Source organism: Cnephaeus nilssonii (assembly GCF_951640355.1).
Source record: "Cnephaeus nilssonii genome assembly, chromosome: 19".
Taxonomy (NCBI): domain Eukaryota; kingdom Metazoa; phylum Chordata; class Mammalia; order Chiroptera; family Vespertilionidae; genus Cnephaeus; species Cnephaeus nilssonii.
Window position 1 is genome coordinate 14,806,247 of NC_137090.1, and position 23,536 is coordinate 14,829,782.

General features: G+C 57.3%; 1 protein-coding gene across 2 annotated transcripts; it reads left to right on the top strand.

Moving 5' to 3' along the window:
* The first annotated feature begins 768 nt into the window (after positions 1-768).
* MPP2 (MAGUK p55 scaffold protein 2) lies at positions 769-21,780 on the top strand. Of its 2 annotated transcripts, XM_079796762.1 has the most exons (13): positions 769-847; positions 3,558-3,621; positions 8,966-9,084; positions 14,006-14,158; positions 14,286-14,435; positions 14,845-15,072; positions 15,909-16,040; positions 16,148-16,253; positions 16,329-16,397; positions 16,608-16,769; positions 17,429-17,631; positions 17,942-18,070; positions 19,233-21,780. In XM_079796762.1, the coding sequence occupies exons 2-13, from the start codon at positions 3,591-3,593 to the stop codon at positions 19,407-19,409; spliced, it is 1,659 nt and encodes a 552-aa protein (XP_079652888.1). In that variant the 5' UTR covers positions 769-847; positions 3,558-3,590; the 3' UTR covers positions 19,410-21,780. The 2 variants fall into 2 exon arrangements, with proteins under 2 accessions (XP_079652888.1, XP_079652887.1); XM_079796761.1 differs by lacking the exons at positions 769-847; positions 3,558-3,621 and adding an exon at positions 7,163-7,296.
* Positions 21,781-23,536: the final 1,756 nt, after the last annotated feature.

Here is a 23,536-nt window from a genome sequence, read left to right on the forward strand (position 1 = left end):
TCCCAGAGGCTGGATGCACTGAGCGAAGGGTGGTCAATGGGAGCTTCTAGCAAGCGCAGGCCTCACAGTGTCTTTCACTCGAAGGTCTGGGGCGGAGCCAGAGGCTGGCGAAGGCGGGCAACCAGGTTTAACCCTTTATTGACTTCTTGAGATGGGTCTCTGACGAAGGGTAGCGAGTTACTTATTTCTGTATTCCGTAGACAGGGGTATGGACCAGCTCTCTGGTCCAGGCTTAAAATAGGGTCTCGAATCCCTTCGCGAGGAAGCGCCCCCCCTTCTTTTTTTGCAAATTGTTCCAGAGAGTCCGGGGTCCGGGTATCCATCATTCGAGTCTTTAAAAATTGCCCCTGAGCCCGAGGCCCTGGCGGTGGGGGGTGGATCTCTTGCTCTTTGAAGGCCTCCCTAAACCCCCCCTGTTCCCTTTCCCAACTGGAATGGAGGAGAACGAGGAAAAGTGAGGCGCGCTCGGAACTGGAACACGGATCTAAACGGAGGGAAAGGGGCGGAGTGATCGTTCACTCATCGTCGCCCCTTTAAGGGATCTCTGGGCGACGGGGACACTAGTGGTACAGATCCCAGCTCGTGCTTCCCTGAGTGGGCCGGATGCAGGGCGTCGTGGGCTGTGCGATGTCTCTCCTACCGCCACCTCCCGGCCTACCCACTAGCTGCCCGGAAAGACTCCTTTCCCCGGGTTGTCCCGCGCCCCCTCCGTGCCCCTCCCGGTCTCCGCCCCCTCACGCAGAGGAGGCCTTGCCGCTTTAAGAGCCGGGGTAGCGACTGACAGCAATAAACGCGTAGCGCCGGGCTGCGCTTGAGCCGCCCGAGCTAGGGGCTCCCCCGCGCGCAGGTAGGCGACCCCCGGGCCAGCACCCACCTCTGTGTCCTCTGCATCCAGGCACGGCACTTGGGGTCCTATTCTCTGGGTCCAGTCTCCCCGGGCCCCGTCCCCCAGGCTCGCCTCCTCCCTCTCCACCCCCTGTCCCCCCTTCCTTCTCGGGTGCCCCTAGAGAGAGACCAAACCCCACTGCCCTTTGTCACTGGTCCCGGCCCCTGCGGTAAAGGCTCCAAAGTGACCTCGGGCACAGAGGTGGTGAGCTGTGCGGGGACCGGGGGCTGCGCGGATTCGGGGTACCTCGGAGCCTGGCATTACGTAAGAACTGCGCTGCTAGCGCTTCCGGGGGGTGGGGGCGCGAGACAGAGGTTGCGTGGGTTTCCGTGGCTCCCCGGTCCCCCTTGGGAGGCTAACACCTCAATCTTCTCTGGGAGTAGGGTCCAGGGAAGGGGCGCGTTCCTTCTTCCTCCTCCCAGATTTTAGTGAGGGTGGGGGGGTGGGTCGGGGTCAGGGGCCAGGGTTAGAGCTTGGAGATTTGGGAGGGGATCGGTGTTAGGAACCAGGAGCCAGGGTCAGAAAGTTAGGTCAACTAAGGGGGGGCCGAATGAGGACCGGCTGGGGACAGCCATTCAATGACCTCATCCCTAGGTCTCCCGCGGGCGCGCGAGCAAAGAGCCTTCTTTGATGGCTCGAAACACGCCCCCCTACCCCCAGGTCCTAGCGCCCAGCGGGTTAGGGCTGGGCCCGTGGGGCGGGGGCGCTCTGGCTGTGGCTGCGCGCAGCCCGCCCGGCCTCTAGCACCCCATCCCTCAGGCTGTCTAACCCCCCGCTCCCCGCGACCTGTCGGTCTTCAAAGCGCCTTTGTCAGACCCTCCTCTCCCACGTCTCTTTGTGCGCGGGTTGATGGAGGGGTGGGGGTGAGCTTGGAGAAGACCTCTCCCTCTCACCGCTGGCCCGCAGCGCCAGCCGACTGTGGGTCATGCGGGTAGCCTGGAGGGAGGGGTGAGAGGGCACCGGGTCCTGGCTTTGGGGAGCCGCGGTGCGAGTTCCCAGATGCCCGGGCTCCGGTCCTTGGCCCGGAGCCAGGCCGGCTTGCCTGGCACTGCTGTTCTCCTGTGGGCACAGCCGGACCCCGCCCTCCCCGGGACTGGGGTGGGGGTGGGGCAAAGCGAGCCGCTGCCGTGGGAACCGACTCCTCGGGGAGAGAACCCAGGCAGGCTGGGCAGGACTTCTGGGGCCAGAATCTCCCCTGCCTCTTCCCACCCTCCACCCTCCACCGGCGGCGCACGGCTGAGTCCTCCGTCAGGACCTCTGTCTGGGAGAGCAGCGCCAGCCGCGAGAGGCTTCCAGGTCCAGGTGGTTAGGACCTGGGATGGGGAAGGAAGAGATCCCTTCTTGCTGCTCTCTAGGAACAGGGACAGGGGGCTGGGCACTGGGGGCACAGCGGATCCTGAGCATTCCCCCCAGCCTGATGCCAGCCTGACAGGTGTCCTTCCTCTCCCCGGAAGCTGCGCTCTTCCACATCTTCAGGGGCAGGTCCGGGAGGAAGGGGAGTCCTGCCATCTTTGTGATGTCTGTTATCTGAGCTCAGGTGACCAGCTCAGGCTAGGGAGGGGAATGGGAGAGGATAGTATTAAAATCAGGTCGTGGTCTCTCTGGGAAGAATCCTTTCTTTGGGAGGGAGGTGAAGTTGTGGCTCCCCCACTCCCTGGGCACTGCCATTCAGTCCTAAAGTGGGCGCTGCCAGCTACTTCCTCCGCTCCCCCACCCCTGCTGTGAGCCACTGCCTTTTGTTGTCATGGCAACTGGGAATTAGAGTTTTCTTCAGCAGCACAGACCCAGGAAGGCAAAGGGAGGGAGGGTGGTGGGTTACCCCCCATCCCTCCCACCCCTTTCCCTGAAAAAGGGAGGAGCCAACCTCACCTTGGGGAGGTTCTGGAATGGGAACTAGGGCTGTAAACTCTACACCTGGTTCTGCCCAAAGCCCCCTGCTCTCCTGGTCCCAACGCTGGGCTAGGAAGGGGAGAAGGGGGGGAAGAGGAACCCAGAGGGGCCTTAGGGAGTATGACATCCTTTCTATCAGACAGACTGACAAATGTCTGTGGAGCATCTGTCTACACTGGGCTAGGCCTAAGGTCCAGAGGCAAAATAAAACGGATGCGGTTTTGGACTTCATGGAGCTTACTGTCTGGACACCCATCTTTCCTGCCTTTGACTCAAATTCTGTGTTCTTACCCAACCCCTCTAAAAGAAAAAATCTAGGACAGCCTCCTGACTTGTGTGGCTTCAGCTGGTTGGAGCATGGTCCTGTATATCTAAAGGTTGCAGGTTCAATTCCCAGTCAGGGCACATACCTAGGTTGCGGGTTCAGGTCTCGCTCTCTCTCTCTCCCGCTCTCTTTCCCCTCTCTCCAAAATCAATAAGTATGTCCTTGGGTGAGGATTTTAAAAAATAGAAAGGACAGGTGGTGGGCAGAAACGCTTAATTTTTTGTTGAGTCATAAAACCTGGATTTTCATTGTAGCTCTCTTTATTAGCTTTGTGACCCTGGGCAAATCAATTAATCTCTCTGATCCTCTGTCACCTCCTCCTTGAAGAACTGGGCATGAAATATCTGCTCCTCCTGCCTCCCAGGACTCTGGGACCATTCAGTTTGCCTTGTTGGCTGATCTTGAGTGGGAGGTCCTTCCTGATTCCTTTCTCATCCTCCTTTTTCCCTCCTCTAGGAGAGACGTTTTGGAACCTTTGCCGACCTCACCATGCCGGTTGCCGCCACCAACTCTGAGACTGGTAAGAAAGGGAGAGGAAGTCCGTTAATATTAGTGGTTCAGAGGGTGCCAGGCAGGGTGGGGAGCAGCTATCAGGCACTCCCACAGGCCCCTGTAGGAACACACCACTCTCCACCCAGCCACTCAGCCAGTCATTCAGGCAACTCGATGGCCCTCCCACACCTGCCCCAGGGTAGCCCTGGAGACACAGCTTAACACACTTCCTGGGAGGGCAGGGGTATGAATGCTCCAAAGACAATGCACACTCACTACTGCTGGAGGACTACGGCATGGGACCCGGCTGGTGAGAACGTGACCCCCTGGGAGCTGGGCCTTGGAGGGTGGCTGAGGTAGAGGGACAACAGCAGCCCAGCCTGGGGCTGAGAAGTCCATGATGCGGTGCCCACCAGATAGGTGGAGTAGACCAGCTAGAGATGGGTGTGCGCATGTGTGCAGGGCATAGGAAGCTGTGCACGGAGAATGCCGGATCAGGAAGCCTCAACTTGGTTCCGTAGGAGGTTTTAGGGCAAGGAAAGGGCCACCCGGACAAGCTAGGAAGCCTCAGGAGCAAGCTGCTTAACCTCCCAGAGCCTGTTCCGTAAAGAGGTCGATGGGAGCCCCCAAGGCCGTGTCAGAGAATGAGAGTTACTGTTAGGAACAGTCACAATCATTATGCCGTGCTCCAAATTATTACCGTATTTTCCGGCGTATAAGACGACTGGGCGTATAAGATTTTCCTGGGTTAAAAAGTCGTTTCAGCCGAAACCGGTTTGGCTCAGTGGATAGAGCATCAGCCTGCGGACTGAAGGGTCCCAGGTTCGATTCCGGTCAAGGGCATGTACCTTGGTTGCGGGCACATCCCCAGTAGGGGTTGTGCAAGAGGCAGCTGATCGATGTTTCTCTATCATCGATGTTTCTAACTCTCTATCCCTCTCTCTTCTTCTCTGTAAAAAATCAATAAAATATATTTTTAAAAAAAAGTCGTTTCATACGCCGGAAAATACGGTATATTGGACTATATTGATGGGATTAGATATAATGGATTAGATATATTGGACTACCGTATTTTCCAGCGTATAAAATGACTTTTTAACCCAGGAAAATCTTATCCACCCAGTCGTCTTATACGCCTGAAAATACGGTACCTCGTTAACCTGTAACCTTGAGTCAATCCCTCCCTTTTGGGACCTAGGTTTCCCATCTGTAAGATGAGGTGATGGAACAAGATCATTGGTCCTGGATCCCTTTGAGAACCTGATGACAGCCATGGCCTTCATGATAGACAAATGCTTCTCAGCACAAAATCTGTATTCCACTCTGGGGTTCATGGCCCCTTAAGTGCATTTAGGGACCACCAGGCGAAGTTCCCTGTGCTAGAGCAGAACAACTCTACCCTACTCTGATTTGTCTGTCTCCCTCATGGCCTAGTGCCTCCCTCCCATGTAGCCCTTGCTGGAGGCCTTGCCGCTGCCTCTGCAAGATGTCCCAGGCTCCGAATTGCGTTAAAATGACTGTTGCTCTCCTCTGAGAAGCTGCACCAGGAAAGTAAAGACTGCTGGGAGTGGGCCAGAACCTAAACGGTGACACCATGGTCCCCCAGGAAAGGCCTCTTCTTCCTGTGCAGCCTGCTGGGTGCCCTGGCCCCGCCCCTCCCTGCTCTGGCATGCTTGGGCCCCACTGTAAGCTGCTTATGGGTTCATTAAGCCCATCCCTGAGCCTGTGATTAAAGGCCTCTCAATCTGGGGCTGCCCAGTAAACCCATTAATAGTGCCTGGCAGGGGTGTAGAGGGAGGAAAAGGTCCACCAATTTAGCTTCCTTGCTGCAGGCCCGTTGGTGGGGGCATGGTTTGGGTGAGTGGGGGACAGGGCAGGGAGTGGAGCTCAGGGGTGTGGCTATGGGGCTTATTTCCTCTGAGGACTCCTGCCCCCCCCCCCCCCCCACTTCCCTGGGCTGCTCCTGCCTTCCCAAAACCTAAAGAAGAACAGGAGTAAGCTGCTTAACCTCTCGAAGCCCACGTTTCATCCTCTGTAAAGTGGTGATGTGGGACTTAAAGGCTATGAGTCTCTTAGCTCTTCCTGCAGGTAGCCCTCTGTGCCCAGGATTAGCTTCTGCCCTAAAAAATCTAATGGTGGGTCCTGCCCCTCCTCTCTTGGCAGCCATTACACTTCCCACAGGCCTGACAGACAACTGTGACCCTGCCTCCGAGGTCAGGTTTACCCTCCCACTTGCCTCTTCCTTTCAGAGAGATCCCAGCCTTGGGCTCTGCAGAGGGTGAAGCTAGCAAGGTCCTTCTCCCACCCCTCCCCTTGGGTCAAGAGGGTCATTGTCATTTGGAGGGGGCATGGTATGGGTGTATTCCTCTTGCAGAGAGACCCCCAACTCTACTTCTCCGAAGGTGGGGCGGCCCTTCCCCTGAGGGTTAGGGGGGGCTGAGAGATATGGAGGTGATAGCATGGGCTGAGAGTTGAGAGAACTTGCCCCCGGAGTCTCCAGACGGGCAGCCTTGTCCTTTCTTTCCCCTTTACCCGATTCCTTTCTTTCTTGGACTCCAGAGGGGATGTAGGCTGAATTCAGATGGAGCTGTCCCTTTAAATCTGTCTTGCATCCCAGGGTTAACCTCCTGGTGTGTAAGCCCTCCTGTTGCCATGGCAACCAGGGGTGCAATGCAAGCTGGTGCCACTCCTCAGGGAATGGAGATCTGGTGGCAGGAGCAGCACCTGGTGGTGGCCTCACGGGTACAGGGTTTGAGAGTAATGGAGGCGCTGGGCTGGGGTAAATGCCAACTCTCTCCCTTCTACCGCCCGTGTCCCTGCTGCAAGAATGCTGTTCCCTCACCTTTTCCCTTCCACAATTCCAAGATGCCTGACTTGCCCACCAGGTAGTCACCTCTTACCCAAGGGGAGGAATTGATGGGAGATGGGGGACCCGGAGAAGCTACAGCTGAGATGTGGGGTCAGAAGGGCTTAAGGTACCCTTCCCAGCCACAGTGGAGCCACCTCTCATCCCCCTCCTTTTTCTCCCTATCACCCCCTCACCCCCAATGGCTGAGTAAGGCGGAGGACTGAGTCGTTGGGGGTGGGGGGCGGGGTGGGAGAGGCGCTTCCTTTGATTCTGAAGGGGTTATTGTAAAGGAAGCTGAGCCTGGAGAGGGGACACGGAGTAGAGGTCGGAGGGCAGGGGGAGGAGGTGGCGTGGGTGTGTATTAGAGGGCAGATCTTCAGAAGCGAGGGCGGGAACAAGGTGGGGCCAAGTCCCCACCCCCCTTGGGTTTCCTGCAGCTGGGCAGTGAGGGGAGGGTCTCTGAGCGCCGCCCCAGGTCTGAAGGGGCAGCACCCCCGCCCCCCTCTCTCAGCCACGGCCTCCCCGCTCCCACTGGCTGGTGCTGAACCCAGGGGGTTCTAGCCGGCGGCTGGACTGGGACTCTCTTTCCCCCCGCCCCCGCCTTTGACCAATCAGTAAGGCGGTCAGGGCGGCTGAACCTTTCTATTGGCTGATCCTGCAGAAGGCGCTCCCTGAGTCCCGCCTCCTCCAGCGCTGCCAGCCTCTGGCTGGGAAGGCGGCCGAAGCCGGAGTGCAGGCTGCTCTTGGAGTCCGGGCTGGGGTGGGGGGCCGCTATGGCGGGCAGCCCAGGCAGCGCGGCCTCCTTGGAGGTTATATCCCTGGGATCCTCTGAGGAAGCCGACCTCCGAAGGAAAGGTAGGAAGGAGGGTCCGGAGGCCGAGGGGAAAGCTGGCCCTACAGGGTTTGCGGGCACCTGGAGAGGGTGTCCCAGAGAGCTGGCCTAGGCAGAGGGCGCCGACTCCCCTGGCTCAGTCCTTCCTCGGGGTTGGCAGGCTGAGTCAGTGTGTGAGTGAGGATAGCTGAGGATAGCTAAGGCGGTGGACCCCGGGGTACCCTGCAGAAGGTCCATGCCCTGGCATCTTTCTGAGCCCACTAGGGGTCTTACAGGTCCCTGACCAATGGCAAGCCCAGGCGTGGTCAGGAACGGTCTGAAGGAGAGACGAGGATGTTGTTTCTGGCAAAGGTGGGTGAGGGAGGGGGAAGAGGGTGGGAGTCCAGGAGCCCCTAAACCATGTCTGCCGGCTCCAGTTTCAGTGCCTCCTCCTCCCCATCCCCATCCCCATTCCTTCCTGGAGGAGGAGGCATGGACAAGAGCAGTAAGAGGTGCCAGGGACTGTATCCACCCTTCCTCCTCCATGGCTTGGGAGCTGTTATGCAGATGTAGGTGTGGGTGGCAGGGTGGCAGATTAATGATACCCCCTGCCCATCTCTGGCCCCCGGCTGGGCACACTCTGCTTCTCCTTTCCTCCCCCAGGACCTGCCACAGCTGGCAGCTCCCTCCTCTGCTGGTGGGTGACGGCAACACCTACCTCAGATCTCAGCGACTGCTGGGGCCCAGCATCAGGTGTTCTCCTGTCCTTGGTTATGGCCTTTCGCAGGCTGAGGGTTTGCTGATCCCCGGGATGACTTAGTCTGACTTCTGGCCTTGGGTGCCCACAGCCATCCCAGGCCTGTTTTCCCAGCTCCTGCCAATGTTCTGGGCCTCAGCTTTGGCTTCCTATGATCTATATTAATTTCTGGATGACTATAGATCACTAGAGGCCCAGTGCACGAAATTCGTGCACAGGTAGGGTCCCTAGAGGCAGCTGGCCAGGGCCTTCCTTCGTTCCATGCCACTCCCTGGTGGTCAGCGCACGTCATAGCGAGCGATCGAACGCCCAGTCGGTCGAACTCCTGAGGGGACACTTTGCATATTAGGCTTTTATATATATAGATGATCAAAGCTGAAGGGCTTATAGACACCATCTAATCCAACCCACCCATTATATAGGAGGGAAAGACTGAGACCAGTGAGAAGCAGTGAGTTATGCAAAATCACACTGAATTAGCGGCACGGCTTGCACTAGATAATGTGTGGGCCCTGGCTTCTGCATGGCTGCCTGTTCTCAGGAACATGATCCAAGCACTGTCTCTCACTCCCGAGCCCTTCAGGGGCCGGTGGCTGAGTCCTGGGGCTTCAGCCCGTTCGGAGTTTGAGTGCGGAGCCTGTGATTCTCTGGTGCAGGGCAGAACCTGGGACCTGACGCCTGCTGCCCTTTCCCCTCTCTTCCCACATCGGAGTCTACTTCCTCCTGCCTGGGGCCTCCCACCTGCCCAGGCTGGCATTACCTAGGACCTGCAGAACAGGCCAAGGCCACTCCCTGCTAGGGCCCCACCCCAGGGATTCCCATGCCTGGCAGGGAGGGAAGTGCTGCTGGGGAGGGGCTGTCTTCTGTGGGGCGTGAGGTGGGGTTGTTGCGGTGTGTTTTGGTCTCTTGTGCCTCGCTGGCACCCGTGTGTCTCACTGCCTACCCCTTCCCCCCAGCCATGCAGCAAGTCCTGGACAACTTGGGATCCCTCCCCAATGCCACGGGGGCTGCAGAACTGGACCTGATCTTCCTTCGCGGCATTATGGAAAGTCCCATAGTAAGATCCCTGGCCAAGGTATAGTGCTCCAGGAGGCAGGTACAAGGGCACTGGGTCTGGGGAGGTACAGCGGGGGATGGGATGTTAGACATACAGGGCCCTGGGAATGGTAGGGGAGCTGTGCCAGGCCTGGCTGGTGAGCATGGGGCATGCCCATGTGGAAGCTTGTTTGGTGTCTGCCAGCTTGTGGAACTATGGTGTGTGTGTGGGGGGGAGCATGCCTGTGTGGAATCTCCAGAGTTCATCCTGCCTATCCCCCGTCATTGGGCATTTTGTGCAGACATTTTTACATGGTCACCTGCCATGCATCAGGCGGGTAAAAGACTCACTAAACGGGCGAGTTACTAAACAATGGGGTAACAGCAGTGACGGGCAGATGCAGTAGGCACTTTGGAGCATAAAGGACAGTTGCCTAACTCAGCCCGGGCTAGGCAGGGGGGGCTTCCTGGAGGAAGGGCCACGTGAGCTGCGTCTTGGAGAACGAGGAGGGAGGGGAGGGCAGCCTGGGCCATGGGAAGAGCTTAAGCTGAAGCAAAGGTGAGAAGAGTCGGGAGTGAGTATACAGGGGACTGGTGTGAGGCTGGAGTTTCGGGTGTGAGACAGGGGGTGTGAGCTTTGGAGATGCTGGCAGGTGGTGGAGGGCTCTGGGGGCTGTGCCGGGTGCTTGGACATTGTCCTGTGAGTAACACGGATGGAGTCTTCCATGTTTTAAGCCGGGGGGGGGGGGTGATGATGGAATGTGGACATTTTAGGAGCATCCCTCTGGCAGCCACGTGGGGATGGCTCTGAACCAGACCTCTGGTAACAGGGCTTGAGGGAGGGGAGGGAGAAATAAATGTTTAGGAAGTAAATTGGCAGTACTTGGTGCTGGCTATGGAAGGTGAGGGGTGGAGGGCAGCAAGGCACCCCGGATTCTGCAGAGGGCAAGTGTGGGGCTGGTACTGCCTTTGACGGAGAGAAGCAGGATGGATGAGGGGAGGGGCAGGTGAAGGAGCCCCCGCTCCTGAGGAGGAGGAGGGAAGGCGAGAATGGTGCCAATGCTGTGTTGGCGGCAAAGCTGGGAGTTGCATGGAGTCATGGGTAATTGCTCAGATTTTCCAGCGGAGGTGGGGCAGTCGTCTGCTGGGGATTCGGGATCAGGGGTTGAGCAGGAAAATAGGAACAATTTGGAAGTAAAGGTTCAACTAATCACTACAGGGAGGGAGAGTGGGAACTCATCAAAGCCAGGGAGCAGGATTGACTTGAGGTTGATGATGTCATAATCCTGAATTGCATAGCTTGCCTATATATGTATTTAGATGTAAATGCCCCTTTATATGTGTTTTTGTTTTATTTTTTAACGTTTTTGTGTGCTTTTTTTTCTTAATCCTCACTCGAGGATACTTTTTCCATCGCTTTTTAAAGAGAGTGGAAGGCAGGGAGAGAAGGGTAGGGGAAAAGAGAGGGTGAGAGAGACTCATCAAATGGTAGCCTCCTGCATGTGCCCTGACCAGTGTGTTTATTCATTGGTTTCCACACTGAAGGGCAGGTAGGTTGCTGCCTATTTGCCTCCGTTAAGGACAATAGGATGTGAACTTCCTCACATCCACCTGCTTCTGCGAGTGAGAGTTCCTCCAGGGCGGACCCTTGGCAATGGAATTGCTGATATGCACATTGGGAACCTCAACATCTGTAACCTCCCAATGCTGATTTCAGAATTGGATTTATTGGACCACATCATCTCTGGGTCACTTCAGCTATAGCTTTGACAGTGAGACTGTCAATGAAATAAGGAGAGTCCCTCAGGATGACAGAATCTCAGGGTTAGAAGGCCCTCTAGCCAGTCCCCTCCAAAGCATGACCCCCCTCAGTCGCATTCTTCTCTGGGGCTTTGTCTAATCTGTTTGACAGCTCTCCAATGATGGGCTTGCCGGCTGTCTGGCCATGTCATCCACTTAGTCATTCAGTCACTCAGTCGTCCATCATCTATTCAACAAATACGATTGTGTGCTCACCAAGTACCAGGGCTATGGCAATGAACTGTCAGCGTGTTCTTCTCCTGATGGAGCCCAAGTCTGTCATCTCCTCCTGGGACCTCACAGTGCAGCCTGACAGAGCGGTTGCCGATGTGCTGTATCAGGCTGTAAATAAACTCCCTTCTCCTGCCTGAGCTCAGGAAAATCCTTCCCATCTCCTGCGGTGTGGCCCTGTGCAATGCAACTTTCCCACTTCTCGCATCAAAGGGCTGTTTCTGCTCTTCAATCTGGGCTTGACCATGTGACTCGCTTTGGATAACGGGACCTACTTCTTACTCCTTGTTACCGATTGTAATTATTCTGTATGTAGCAGTACATTTCTAATCTAATAGACAAAGTACTTTTATCAAAGATCCAGCTGTAAAAGCTTGGTTCTCCTGGCAAAGTAGCCCAGAAACCCTTTGGAATGGAGTCGAGTGGAATTGCATGTGGTGGCTATTAACCTTTTTATCTTACCCTTATGGAGTTGGGCTTGACTCTTTTCTCTGGGATGCAGACAGTGTGGGAGAGGCCAGACTGGTTAGAGCTGGGACCAGGGAGGGGCAGGGCCTCAGGGACAAACCCAGAGAAGTAAAGGCTCTGGAGGGAAGTCAAACCTGGCAGAAAGGTGACAAATCGAGGGGTTTGGCTGCAGACAGCAGGTGGCTGGCAGGTGGCTGGCATCTGGGAGGGCTGACATGGGTCCAGCAGCAGGTGTTTCAACAGCAGGCAAGGCTAAGGTGAAGAGTCCAATGTAGGCGACACTCAGAAGTTCAGTCACACTGTTACCAGGAGGGGCATCTGCCAGCTGGGAGGCCTCCCCATGAGGTGAAGGAAAAAGAACAGAGTTTGGAGTCGGAAGATTGGCTGGTTGGCTGTGACTTTAGTACACCGGACAACGTCTCTGAGGATGTGAACGTCCTCACATCCACCTGCTTCTGCAAACATGAGAGTCCCTCCAGGGTGGACTCTTGGCAATGGAATTGCTGATATGCACATTAGGAACCTCAACATCTGTAACTTTCAGTTACTTGTTCTGAGAAGTGAGGATAATGATGCTGATCTGTCAGAGGCATGGTGGGGTTCGGTGGGGGAGGTCATGGATGTGGAGATGCTTTTTAAATCATAAAGGGTTATAATGTAGTCTTAGTTGGAGTTCATAGGGAGGACCCTACTCCTGTGGTCAGGCCAGGATGAGAGAGATGGCAAAGCAAGACATGGCCCTAGAAGAATGAGGGTCCACGGGGGTCACTGATCAGCAGACATGACAAGCAGAGGCTACCGTGGCGAGGAGCCTAGTATATCAGTTAACCTTTGCTGTGTAACAAACAACCCCAATGCATAGTGCCCTATTTCTCATGCTTTTGTGCCAGGTGGCTGGGTGGCTTTTCTAGTATGGGCTTGCTGAGTTGGGGCTGGGTGCGCTAGGATGGCCTCACACGCCTGCTGAGTCAGCTGAGTTGGGGCTGTGGCATCTAGGATGGCAAGGTCTCTCATCCTCTGGGAGGGTGGCCCCGGTTTCTTCACATGGTGGTCTCGGAAGCAAACGAGGACAAGCTCCAAATCCCAAGCACTTTGCAAGCTTCTGCTCGTATCACATTTGCTAACGTCCCATTGGCCAAAGCAAATCACATGGTCACATCCAGCTTGAAGAGTGAGTTGATGTTTCCTGTTTCCTTCTGGCACACCAGTCTCTGGGACTTCTTTCAGTTATTGAACTACTTAATTATGACCCTAAGCGTCTTCTGCCAACATCAGAGTGGCTGGAGTGGGAGAGAGGACGGAATGACTTTCAAAGAATTGGCAGGGTGGCCTTTGCAGTTGGCTTATGGTTCTGGAGCAGGAGCTGGCATCTCTGGGTTCAAGTACAGGCTCTATCGTTAGCACTCCGGTGGCAATCTTCGGAAAGTCTCTCATCCAGTGCCAGGGGGAGGGCAAAGCAGCCCAAGCCCCATAAAGGGGAGTTTGTCAGAACCACGTATGTATTTACTGCTTGACCCAGCAAGGCTTCTAGGTATTGACATGGAAGAGCTTCTCCACAGAGTTAGAACAGCTATGCCAGCGTTATTCACTGCAGCATTATTTGTTACTGGAGGCCTGGTGCATGACATTCATGCACTGGGAGGAGTGGGGGAGGGTTCCCTTCGCCTGGCCTGCGCCCTCTCGCAGTCCTGGACCCCTCGGAGGATGTCTGACTGCCCGCTTAGGCCCGCTCCCCCTGTGGGAGTGCCGCTCAGCCAGAAGCTGGGCTCGCTGCTCCTTAGTGCTGCCTCGGAGGCAGGAGAGGCTCCTGCCATCGCCGCTGCACTCTCCAGCCATGAGCCCTGCTTCTGGCTGAGCAGAGCTCCCCCTGTGGGAGTGCACTGACCACCAGGGGCCAGCTCCTGTGTTGAGCGTCTGCCCCCTGCTGGTCAGTGTGTGTCATAGTGACTGGTTGTTCCACCATTCTGTCGATTTGCATATTAGCCTTTTATTATATAGCAGCGGTCGCCAACCTTTGGACCTCACAGACCACCGGTGGTTCGTGGACCACTGGTTGGTGACCGCTGTTATATAGAAGAGTAAAACATTGGAACAACCTAAATACCTGGGGGACTGGTTGAATAAATTACGATACTCCAAACATACAATAAGTCAAGTGCAGTAATTAAAATAATAATAATAATAATAATAATAATAATAATAATAATAATAAAGGAAAATCTCCACATTGTAGCATAGAGTGATTTCCAGGGCATATTAAGTTAAAAACCAAACATAAACCAGAGCAATTAAACAAGAAACTCAAGGGATCAAAGAGTGTATATAGTGTTCTACCTTTTATGTAAGGGTCTAAAATCAGGATTTGGGGATGGGGAGATGCCTGGGGGGTAATGGGGGCCACTGTTTGGTACCAGGGTTCCTGGGGAAGCATCAGGTCTCACCTGTTCCACCTTCACCCCCAGGCCCATGAGAGGCTGGAGGAGACGAAGCTGGAGGCCGTTCGGGACAACAACCTAGAGCTGGTGCAGGAGATCCTGCGGGACCTGGCGCAGCTGGCCGAGCAGAGCAGCACAGCCGCTGAGCTGGCCCGCATCCTCCAGGAGCCTCACTTTCAGGTTTCCTCCAGGCTGGGGTGCAGCTGGGGTGCAGCTGGGGGAGGCGCCGGCAGGGAGGGGGAGGTGGAGTGGAAAGGGACTGCAGGCCACTGGCCCATGGTCCCTTCTCTTCCCACCACCTCCCCAGTCCCTCCTGGAGACCCACGACTCTGTGGCCTCAAAGACCTATGAGACACCCCCGCCCAGCCCCGGCCTGGACCCCACGTTCAGCAACCAGCCGGTGCCTCCTGACGCTGTGCGCATGGTGGGCATCCGCAAGACCGCTGGAGAACATCTGGTGAGGGTGCTGGGCAGGGCCAGATGTGGGGTCCGTGTGGGGGGACTGAGAGTAACTAGCAGGGGTCAAATCCAGTCTGGAGAGGGCTGAAAATGAAGGTAGCATCAGCTCTGCCCAGGGATCTGCCCATGCAGACCCAGGGGATCGCAGGCTGTGCATACGGGCTGCATGCATACACGTGCCAGAACCCTCTTCGTTCTGCCCACTCGCCCTCCTTTAGTGCTCCTGTAAGGGAAGAATTTGGGCAAAGGATGGAAGAGGAGAAGTCTGGGAGGGCGACGTGGGAGGGTGGGGATGGAAACAGGGGGTCCTGGGGATCTAAACGGGGGTACTGGAATCTTCTAATCCCCATTAGAAGATTCTGACGTGGAGCCGTTGGGGCTCAGCTTACCCACTCTCCATCCCCCAGGGCGTGACATTCCGCGTGGAGGGTGGCGAGTTGGTGATCGCACGCATTCTGCACGGGGGAATGGTGGCTCAGCAAGGCCTGCTGCATGTGGGTGACATCATCAAAGAGGTGAACGGGCAGCCCGTGGGCAGCGACCCCCGGGCGCTGCAGGAGCTCCTGCGCAGCGCCAGCGGCAGTGTCATCCTCAAGATCCTGCCCAGCTACCAGGAGCCCCATCTGCCCCGCCAGGTGAGTCCCTCCACCAAGTGCCCATCCAGCACAAGGCCCAAGGGGCAGCTGAACCTCCCTATCAGGGTCACAGGCCTGGGGTGGGAGCAGCTCTCCAACCAGCGTTGAAAAGCAAGCTAGGGGGCATGATCTGCCGCTGGGGAGGCAAGTGACCCAGACGCCTGCAGGCATCTGCGTGTAGTGCGCGCACTCGCCTTTGCCCTCGTCTTGGGCGCTCATGTGCACGTGCAAGGGATGTGCGTGCATTCAAGGCCTGTGGTGCCCAAGTGTACAAGTGCGTGCCTGGTGTGCAGCTGTCTGGGTGCCTGTGTGTCTGTGTGGGTGCGCAGAGTCGGATCGCCAGGCGTCCTATACCGCTGCCTCTCTGTGGGTGGATTGTGGAGGTCTGGCTGCTTTGCCCACTTCTCCTATTGGCTCTCTAGCGGTCTGCCAGAGCCCCTACCTCCAAGGGGAAGAGGTGACTGGATGGAGGGATCCTGCATTAGGTGTTAGGGTCTCTGTCCTTTACCCGGTGATCCTGCCTCTCACCTCCTCGGTAGGTGGGGCCAGGGCCCCAGGCCTGAGCAGATCTCCCATCCTTCTGATTGAGTCCTTTTGTTCTAGATGCAAAGGGAGGCTGGTACCAGGGAGGCGGGCCAGGCAGGCCTGGGGGCATCACGCCTTTATTAAAGGGGCAGTACCAGGGCCTCTCTCATCTTTGTGAGGGAAGGGGGGAAGAGGGTGGGCTGTATGACATCTCCCTCCCCCGCCATGAGAGGTTGGGGACGGTGGGGTGGGTCCATCCCCTCCAGCCTTCCCTGCTTCTTCCCTTGACCCTTCCCTGATCCCTGGTCCAGGTATTTGTGAAATGCCACTTTGACTATGACCCAGCCCGAGACAGCCTCATCCCCTGCAAGGAGGCGGGCCTGCGCTTCAATGCTGGGGACTTACTCCAGATTGTAAACCAGGATGATGCTAACTGGTGGCAGGTGAGCCTTGGGTGCCCATGTCGCCCCTCTAGGTGTGGTGTGGGGGTAGGTGAGGGTTTGGGAGGTGTCCCCTCACTCAGGCAGAGCTTTGCCCACGTCTGTTTCAGGCATGCCACGTAGAAGGAGGCAGTGCTGGGCTCATCCCCAGCCAGCTGCTGGAGGAGAAGCGCAAAGCCTTCGTTAAACGGGATCTGGAGCTGACACCCAACTCAGGTATAGCCCCTAGTCCTCCTCTGGGACCTGCCGGCATCCCAGCCTGGCCTCACTCACCCCTCTCTCTACGGCCAGGGACCCTCTGCGGCAGCCTTTCAGGGAAAAAAAAGAAACGAATGATGTATTTGACCACCAAGAATGCAGGTGGGTATTGTAGGCGCCCTCCCCTGTGCTCCTCTAACATGGCACATCCCCTCGCTGCCCCCACCAATGCCTTGTGCACATGCTCCCCTGGTTCTGATGCTGCCAGTCTTGTCCCTGGACCCTGCCCAGTTTCTTCCTGCTGCCCCTGGCCCCTGAGAACCCAGCCCCACCCTCTTCGCCTGATGAGCAGCGCCATCTCCCTGTGTCCAGAGTTTGACCGCCACGAGCTGCTCATTTATGAGGAGGTGGCCCGCATGCCTCCTTTCCGCCGGAAAACCCTGGTGCTGATCGGGGCTCAGGGTGTGGGTCGGCGCAGCCTGAAGAACAAGCTCATCATGTGGGATCCAGACCGCTACGGCACCACGGTGCCCTGTGAGTGGGAGCTGGGCCTGCTGGGTGGGGATCAGGAGGTGGGAGTGCCCTGGAGGCCAGGACTGCGTCCACTGAATGGGCATATGCATGGGCACCTCGTTAAGTAGCACTTTGGGTGTGAGGCGTGGGGCGCGCGCCCTCTATGGGCTGGTGGGGGAACTGCAGGCTGGGATGTTTTGGGGAGCCGTCCCCTGAGCCTGTTTGTGGCCAGATGGGCGGAACTAGCCTTGCCTTGCCTTTTCTCACGTTTCACTTGCTAAACGCCCAGCTGGGCACTGATGTGAAACAGGGACATGAGCTGTGTGTGGCCTCATGGAAGACAGGGCTTCTCGGTGACAGAGCCAGTTGGGGTGAAAGCTCCTGCTCTCTGGGGGCAAGAGCCAGGTCAGCTTGGCCTTGCTTTACGGCTCCACATTGTCCTCTCGGGGCCTCCGCTCCCCCTCTGTGAGCACCGGGCTGGCTTCTCTCAATATGGATGTCTAAAGTCTCTCTGTGTGTGTGTGCCAACGGTGAGGGCGAGGGCACGGTGTGTGGGAGGCAGCAGAACTGAGCATGTGGAGGGCAGAACGCACCCCCCCCCCCCCTGGGCTGTGTGATGCAAGCAGAACACGTGCGTGTGTGTCTGAGGCGGTGCCCATTCCGTCCCGCCTCCCTCGTAGACACATCCAGGCGGCCCAAAGACTCAGAGCGGGAAGGCCAGGGCTACAGCTTTGTGTCCCGAGCGGAGATGGAGGCTGACATCCGTGCTGGGCGCTACCTGGAACATGGCGAATACGAGGGCAACCTGTATGGCACACGTATCGACTCCATCCGGGGTGTGGTTGCTGCCGGCAAGGTGTGCGTGCTGGATGTCAACCCCCAGGTACTGCTGGCCTGCTTTTCCCCAGTCTGCCCAGTATCCCCACTGGGTACTCTGATTCCCCCGCACCCCCCCCCCCATATTCCCAGGCTCTTATCTCCCAAGCACCCCTCAACTACTGCTAGGGACCAAGCCCCCTTACACCCTCTTTCTTAGCCTCCAAGATCCCCTACTCCTCTAGTCTCCTCAGTTACCCCATCCCCAGCTCCTTGCCAGCTGTTCCTCTAACGTTCTTCTCCAGGACCGATGTCTCATGCATTCCAGGTACCCGCCTTCACCCCCATCACCCCACATGTACCCTTCTCTCCTGCAGGCGGTGAAGGTGCTGAGAACCGCTGAGTTTGTCCCTTACGTGGTGTTCATTGAGGCCCCTGACTATGAGACCCTTCGGGCCATGAACCGGGCTGCACTGGAAAGCGGGGTGTCTACTAAGCAGCTCACGGTGAGGGGCCCTGAGGTGCAGTGGGAGGGGGCAGATCAGAGTTCATGAGGAGAAGGGTGTTGAGGAAGGGGAGAGGCACCCACCCCAGGTATCAGTGAAGGAGGACTCCAAGTTCCCACCTTAGAGTGTGGAAACGGAAGTCTGAGCAAGGAAGTGAAGTGCCTAGATTCCCATAGAGTCAGGCGCACAGCCAGCCAGAGGTGCAGGAGCTTCTGCCAGGCCACTGCTCCATCCACTCTGTGGGGACAGCGCTGACCCTTAAAGGGAGCCCAGAGGGCCCGTGGGTTCTGTGGGCAGAGGCAGGGGGACTCTGGGCTACTTACAACCTGGGGAAAGGCTGAAGGGAAGCTGGAGGGCTGCTAGAGGGATGAGTTAGCCTTAGGGAGGCGGCAGTGCTGGGAGGAGAGGCTTCCAATCAGGTATTGCAGGACTCCGGGGCACCCCCCCACACCCCCCTCGGAGCAGCCTGTTCCAAGAGGGCTAGGGTTTGCAGAGCTCCTTGCGCAGGTGTCCCTCTGCTGGCCATACCTGGTACTGCCGCTCTCAGGGCCCTCATCACAGTATTGCTCAGGCCTTGCAGAGGCTGTTTGGGCTGGGCTCCGGTCTGCTGCATGCCACCCTGGCCACAAACACCGAAGACTGGTGCTGCTGGGACATGCCGGGCCAGCCCCAGCGCTCCCATCTCCGCTTATTTAAGTCAGCGTTCAAGTCCCCTCTCACCCCTGCCTGACCAGCTTGGACTGGGTCTGGGGTGGGGGTTGCCTCGACTGTAGGGAGCACTGGCTTTGGAGTTAGGCAGGCTCCGTGTAGCCACTGGCTGACTGTGAACTCTTGGTACCTCCGTTTTCTCTGTTGTAAATGGGGATAATGAGTCCCGCCTTGCAGAGCTGGAGTGGAAATTCTGTGAGTTGTAAAGATGTTAGTGCCATGTTTGGCTCTTACTAAGGGCTATTTCCTTCCTTCCTTTTACCTGTCTGTCTGTCCACGGTTGCAGGAGAGCACCTTGGGACATGTAGGGAGGGGCTCCTAGCCAGGGAGTCTGTACCCACCATGGTTGGCCTCTGGGGAGGGATCTACGTGGGGCGGGCAGGCTGTAGATCCCTCTGACGATGGGGGTGAGTGGGGGGACACTGACCAGCGGGAGGTCCCCCTGTGTTGGCAGGAGGCGGACCTGAGACGGACCGTGGAGGAGAGCAGCCGCATCCAGAGGGGCTACGGGCACTACTTTGACCTCAGCCTGGTCAACTGCAACCTGGAGAGGACCTTCCGCGAGCTGCAGACCGCCATGGAGAAGCTTCGGACGGAGCCCCAGTGGGTGCCTGTCAGCTGGGTGTACTGAGCCTGCTCGACTGGACCTTGTCCCCTCTGGGTTGTGACCCAGAGACCCGGATCCATCCCTTTCCCAACCTTGACCCTCAGCTACGGTCCTTCGCTCCAGTCCCTGGGGCTCTGGCTCCCTGGGAAGCAGCTCCTCGCAGGCCCCAAGTCTGGCTTCGGCGCAGAGGCATGCACTGCCAGGGAGGTGGGTGTTCATGGGGTACCTCTGTGCCCAGGTGCTGCCCCCTCCTGATGCCCATTGGCCACCAGATGTTCCTCTCTGAGGGCCACGCTGTGCCCAGGACTGTGTCAGAGTCACCTCCCGGGACTCAGACCAGAGACGAGAAGGGCTGCTTTGGGACCACGTGGTCAGGAGGTGCACGGCCCCTGCCACCTCTCTGCAGTCAGCTTCTCTCCTCTGGACTGGCCACCCCACCCTGTTCCCGAGCTCCTCCCACTCACCCCTCTGTCCTAGGAGCAGGCCTTAGGCTTTTCCCGTGTGGCCAGGGGAGGGGAAGGCCCCCTGGCAGCCAGGCAGGCCTGGGCAGTGGGGCCAACCTGGTGCCATCCTGAAGGCTGCAGGAGCCAAAGCATGAGCCAGGTGTCACCGCCGGGAGCAGTGCGGCTCTCCGCTCCCTGGAATGAGGCAGAGGCCCACGAATGGACACTGCCCTGTAGTTCCCTCGTCCACAGCTTTTCACTGCCGAAGTCTCTCCGCAGACTTCCCCCATGTGCCCGGCAGGGCCAGGCCGGCAGGGGCAGCAGGCTCAGCCAGGTCAGGGGGCGTTGGAGGCTGAGCCCTGTCCCTAGGCGCCTGCTACTTCTGACCGGAGAGCTCCACGCTCTCCGTGGCCCATGGTGAGGACACACCTGGGCTCCCTGTTCACGACCCTTGTCCACTGGGGTCTTTGCTCTGGCCAGGTCCATGTGTCAGGACCGATGGGGGGGCTCAGGAAGGATGCGGAGGGAGCTGTGAGCACTGGGCCGTGAGTATTGTGTTCTGACCGGCTCCTCACTGCCCAGCGCCAGGGGGTGGCGTCCAGACTGTTTCTGTGCCGTGTACGCCCACCGGCGACACACCTGTCCTGGGTTTCTGCATGTGTGTGTCAGGCTTGGCTTTTGGAGAGGAGACGCTTTGGAGGTCACTCTTTGGGTCCCCTTTTCAGGGTTTCCCATCAGCTCCCATGTCTTAGGAGACACTTACCCTAGACTCTAGAGCCTTGACCCGCCCGGATGTCTTCCTCCAGCTCTTTTATTGTCCCCTGACCCTAAATGCCACTCTCCTGTCCTTGGTGAGGGCAATTGTGTAAAATAGGAGACTCCCCCCTTTTTTTTTAGAGAAAGGAAGGGAGAGAGAGAGAGAGAGAGAGAGAGAGAGAGAGAGAGAGAGAAACATCGATTGGTTGTCTTCCCATGTGCCCCAACTAGTGAGTGAACCTGCAACCTGGCTGTGTGCCCTGACCGGGAATCGAACCCACAACCTTTTGGTGTACGGGTCGATGCTCCAGCCAGCTGAGTCACACTAGCCAGGGTGAGAATCCCTTTTGAGAAAAGAATGCTGTCCTCAACTTCCCCAGGCATCTCATCCCTCATCCTTCTCTGTGATCCTTCCTGGGGTGAGCCTGTCCCTGCTAGGGGACCCCCCCGCCCAGCCCCTGTGCTCCCCGGTCCTTCTGAATGTCAGTCAGTGTTCGCTGCAGTGTCAGCCCGAGCTGGCCCCTGAACCACTGTGTGCCCATTTCGTAGGGAAGGGGAGGGAGAAGAAACAGAATATTTATTACAAAGTTAGAAATATATTTATTATATTAGGGATCTCATTGCATTTGCATAAGACGTGCAAATGAGATGTCAAGGTCAAGCCTGCTCCCATCTCATTTGCATAGCTCTGCATCCTCTATGCAGTCATCTTTATACTCCTCTTTTCCCTTTACTCAGCCTTCTTTTTATCCTTAATTCAACTCTGACATCGCCCTCCCCCTCAGCCCAAGGGGACTGGGAGTGGGAGGGAAATGGGGTGTCCTTTGCCAGGCCCCACCTCACCTGGTTAACCTCTGACCAGAAGATGGGGTCGGGGGAGCTGGGCGCATTGCTGGGGAGTTGGCAGGTGGCGCTTTAGGGCGACTCTCCAGTGTTGATGCTCTCTGGCACCTTCACCTCTAGTGATTCCCCGGGGGGCAGGGCTGGGCCCCTCTCCTGTCTCCATCCCTCTCTGAACAGCGTGCTACCTCCCCTGCATAAGCCCCACTCCATGGAGCAGGTGTGCGCGCCCACCGAGTTAGCTCTGACTCTGTCCTCCCTCCTCCCACTGTGGACGCTTGTATCTGAGGGACCGCAGGAATATGAGGCCCCTGCCCCCCACAGTCCACACTAAGTCTGAGCCCATTTGCCCTTCCCCCTCCCCTCCCTCAGCCACCCAGTTCCTGAGCTTTCTTTCTGACTGGTTTTCTTTCTTTTCCGTTGATTAAATGTGAAAGCAAAGGCATCTGGGCTGTTTGTCTTTTCTTTTTTCTTTTTTTTGTATTGATTCCAGAGAGGAAGGAAGAGGGAGAGAGAGATAGAAACATCAACGATGAGAGAGAATCATTGATCTACACTGGGGATCAAGTCCACAACCCAGGCATGTGCCCTTGGCCAGAATAGAACCTGAGACCCTTCAGCCCACAGGCCGATGCTCTACGCACTGAGCCAAACCGGCTAGGGCATGGGCTGTTTGTCTCTGGATGGGGTCGGCCGATGGCTTCTGGAGAGGGCGAAAGCAGGGAACAGGGCACCAATGGTTCTGGAATGGATTCTGGGTGACATGTCTTGTGTTCTGTGATGTCTTCTGAAATTTCCAGTCCCGCCATTCCACACTCCACATCCCCCAAGATGCTCGTTCTAAATGATTGAATCCAGTTGCCTGGGAGCATTCTCCCGGCCAGGGGACTGGGACTCCATGGCTAATCCACTCAGCACCCCCTAGAACGTGCTGTGTGGTCTTCAGCAGGTCCCCCTGCTTCCCTGGGCCTCAGCAAGCTTTATTTGTTTTTTTTGGGGGGGGGGGTGCTTATAGATTGGTAAACCCATGTGGTCCCATCAAGATGGGCAGATCTGCTGCTTTTGCGCCAGGCTTACGGGCCCCCCTCGGATCACTGTGGCACCCCTCCCAGCGGCAGTGCTGGTGCCTGTCGTATTTTCAAGGTGTTGTAGGTGAAGAGCACCTGACTCGGGGGTATAATGAGGGTACAGTGAGGCAAGTGCACGAGGAGGCCACTAGGGTCCTTCCGGCTGCTTCAGCGGGTTCACCCCCTGGCCCTGCAGGACATCCTGGGCTTGGTCCTGACCAGCAGTGCTGGCTGTCAGATAGACATGAGCAGAGCAGGGACGGTGGGCCAGGTACAGAGACGGGGCGGAAAGCTCTGGGTGCCTGGCAAGGGGCAACACTGGAAACACAAGAACCTTGCCCAGGGTGACCTATCCCCCCAGCACATCGCTAGTCTGTGGCTTAGACCCCCTGACCTCTTCCTCCCGGAAGATAACGTCTAGGCCTCGGTTGTATTTCGGCTCCAGGCCCAGAAAAGCAGCAAAGCTAGACACGTGACACCTTGGCTGCCTCGGGACCAGCTGCATTGAGTCATGATCCCCTGCCCTAGCACCGACCAATCAGTGGAGACCATGACCCTGAAAGCACAGCTGGAAAGCTGATGAATATTCTGTGGAGACCCGCCCCTGAGGCCTGACCTGTCCTAAGATTTCCAGCAGAGACAGAAAGGAGGAGGAGGAGGAGGGGGAGGAGGAGGAGGAGGAGGAGGAGGAGGGGGAGGGGGAGGAGGGGGAGAGGAGGAGGAGGAGGAGGAGGAGGAGGAGGAGGAGGAGGAGAAGAAATACGCTCAGGACAAAGGACCCAAGTTGCATACCCGTGCCATTCCCTTCCTTCTCCTTCCCTGACAGGGACACATCCCCTAACCTCTAAGGCAGCAGTTGCCAACCTTTCAGACCTCATGGACCACCGGTGGTCCGCGGACCCCATGACACTTACAACCGGGGGAGCAGTGGGCCGCAGCAGCTCATCCTGGGCTCACCCCCTGAACCTGTCTCCGAGGCCCCCTTTTCCCTGACTTCTCCGTGAGCCAGAGCAGCCCCGCCTACGCTTTCCTGTTGCTGCTTCTG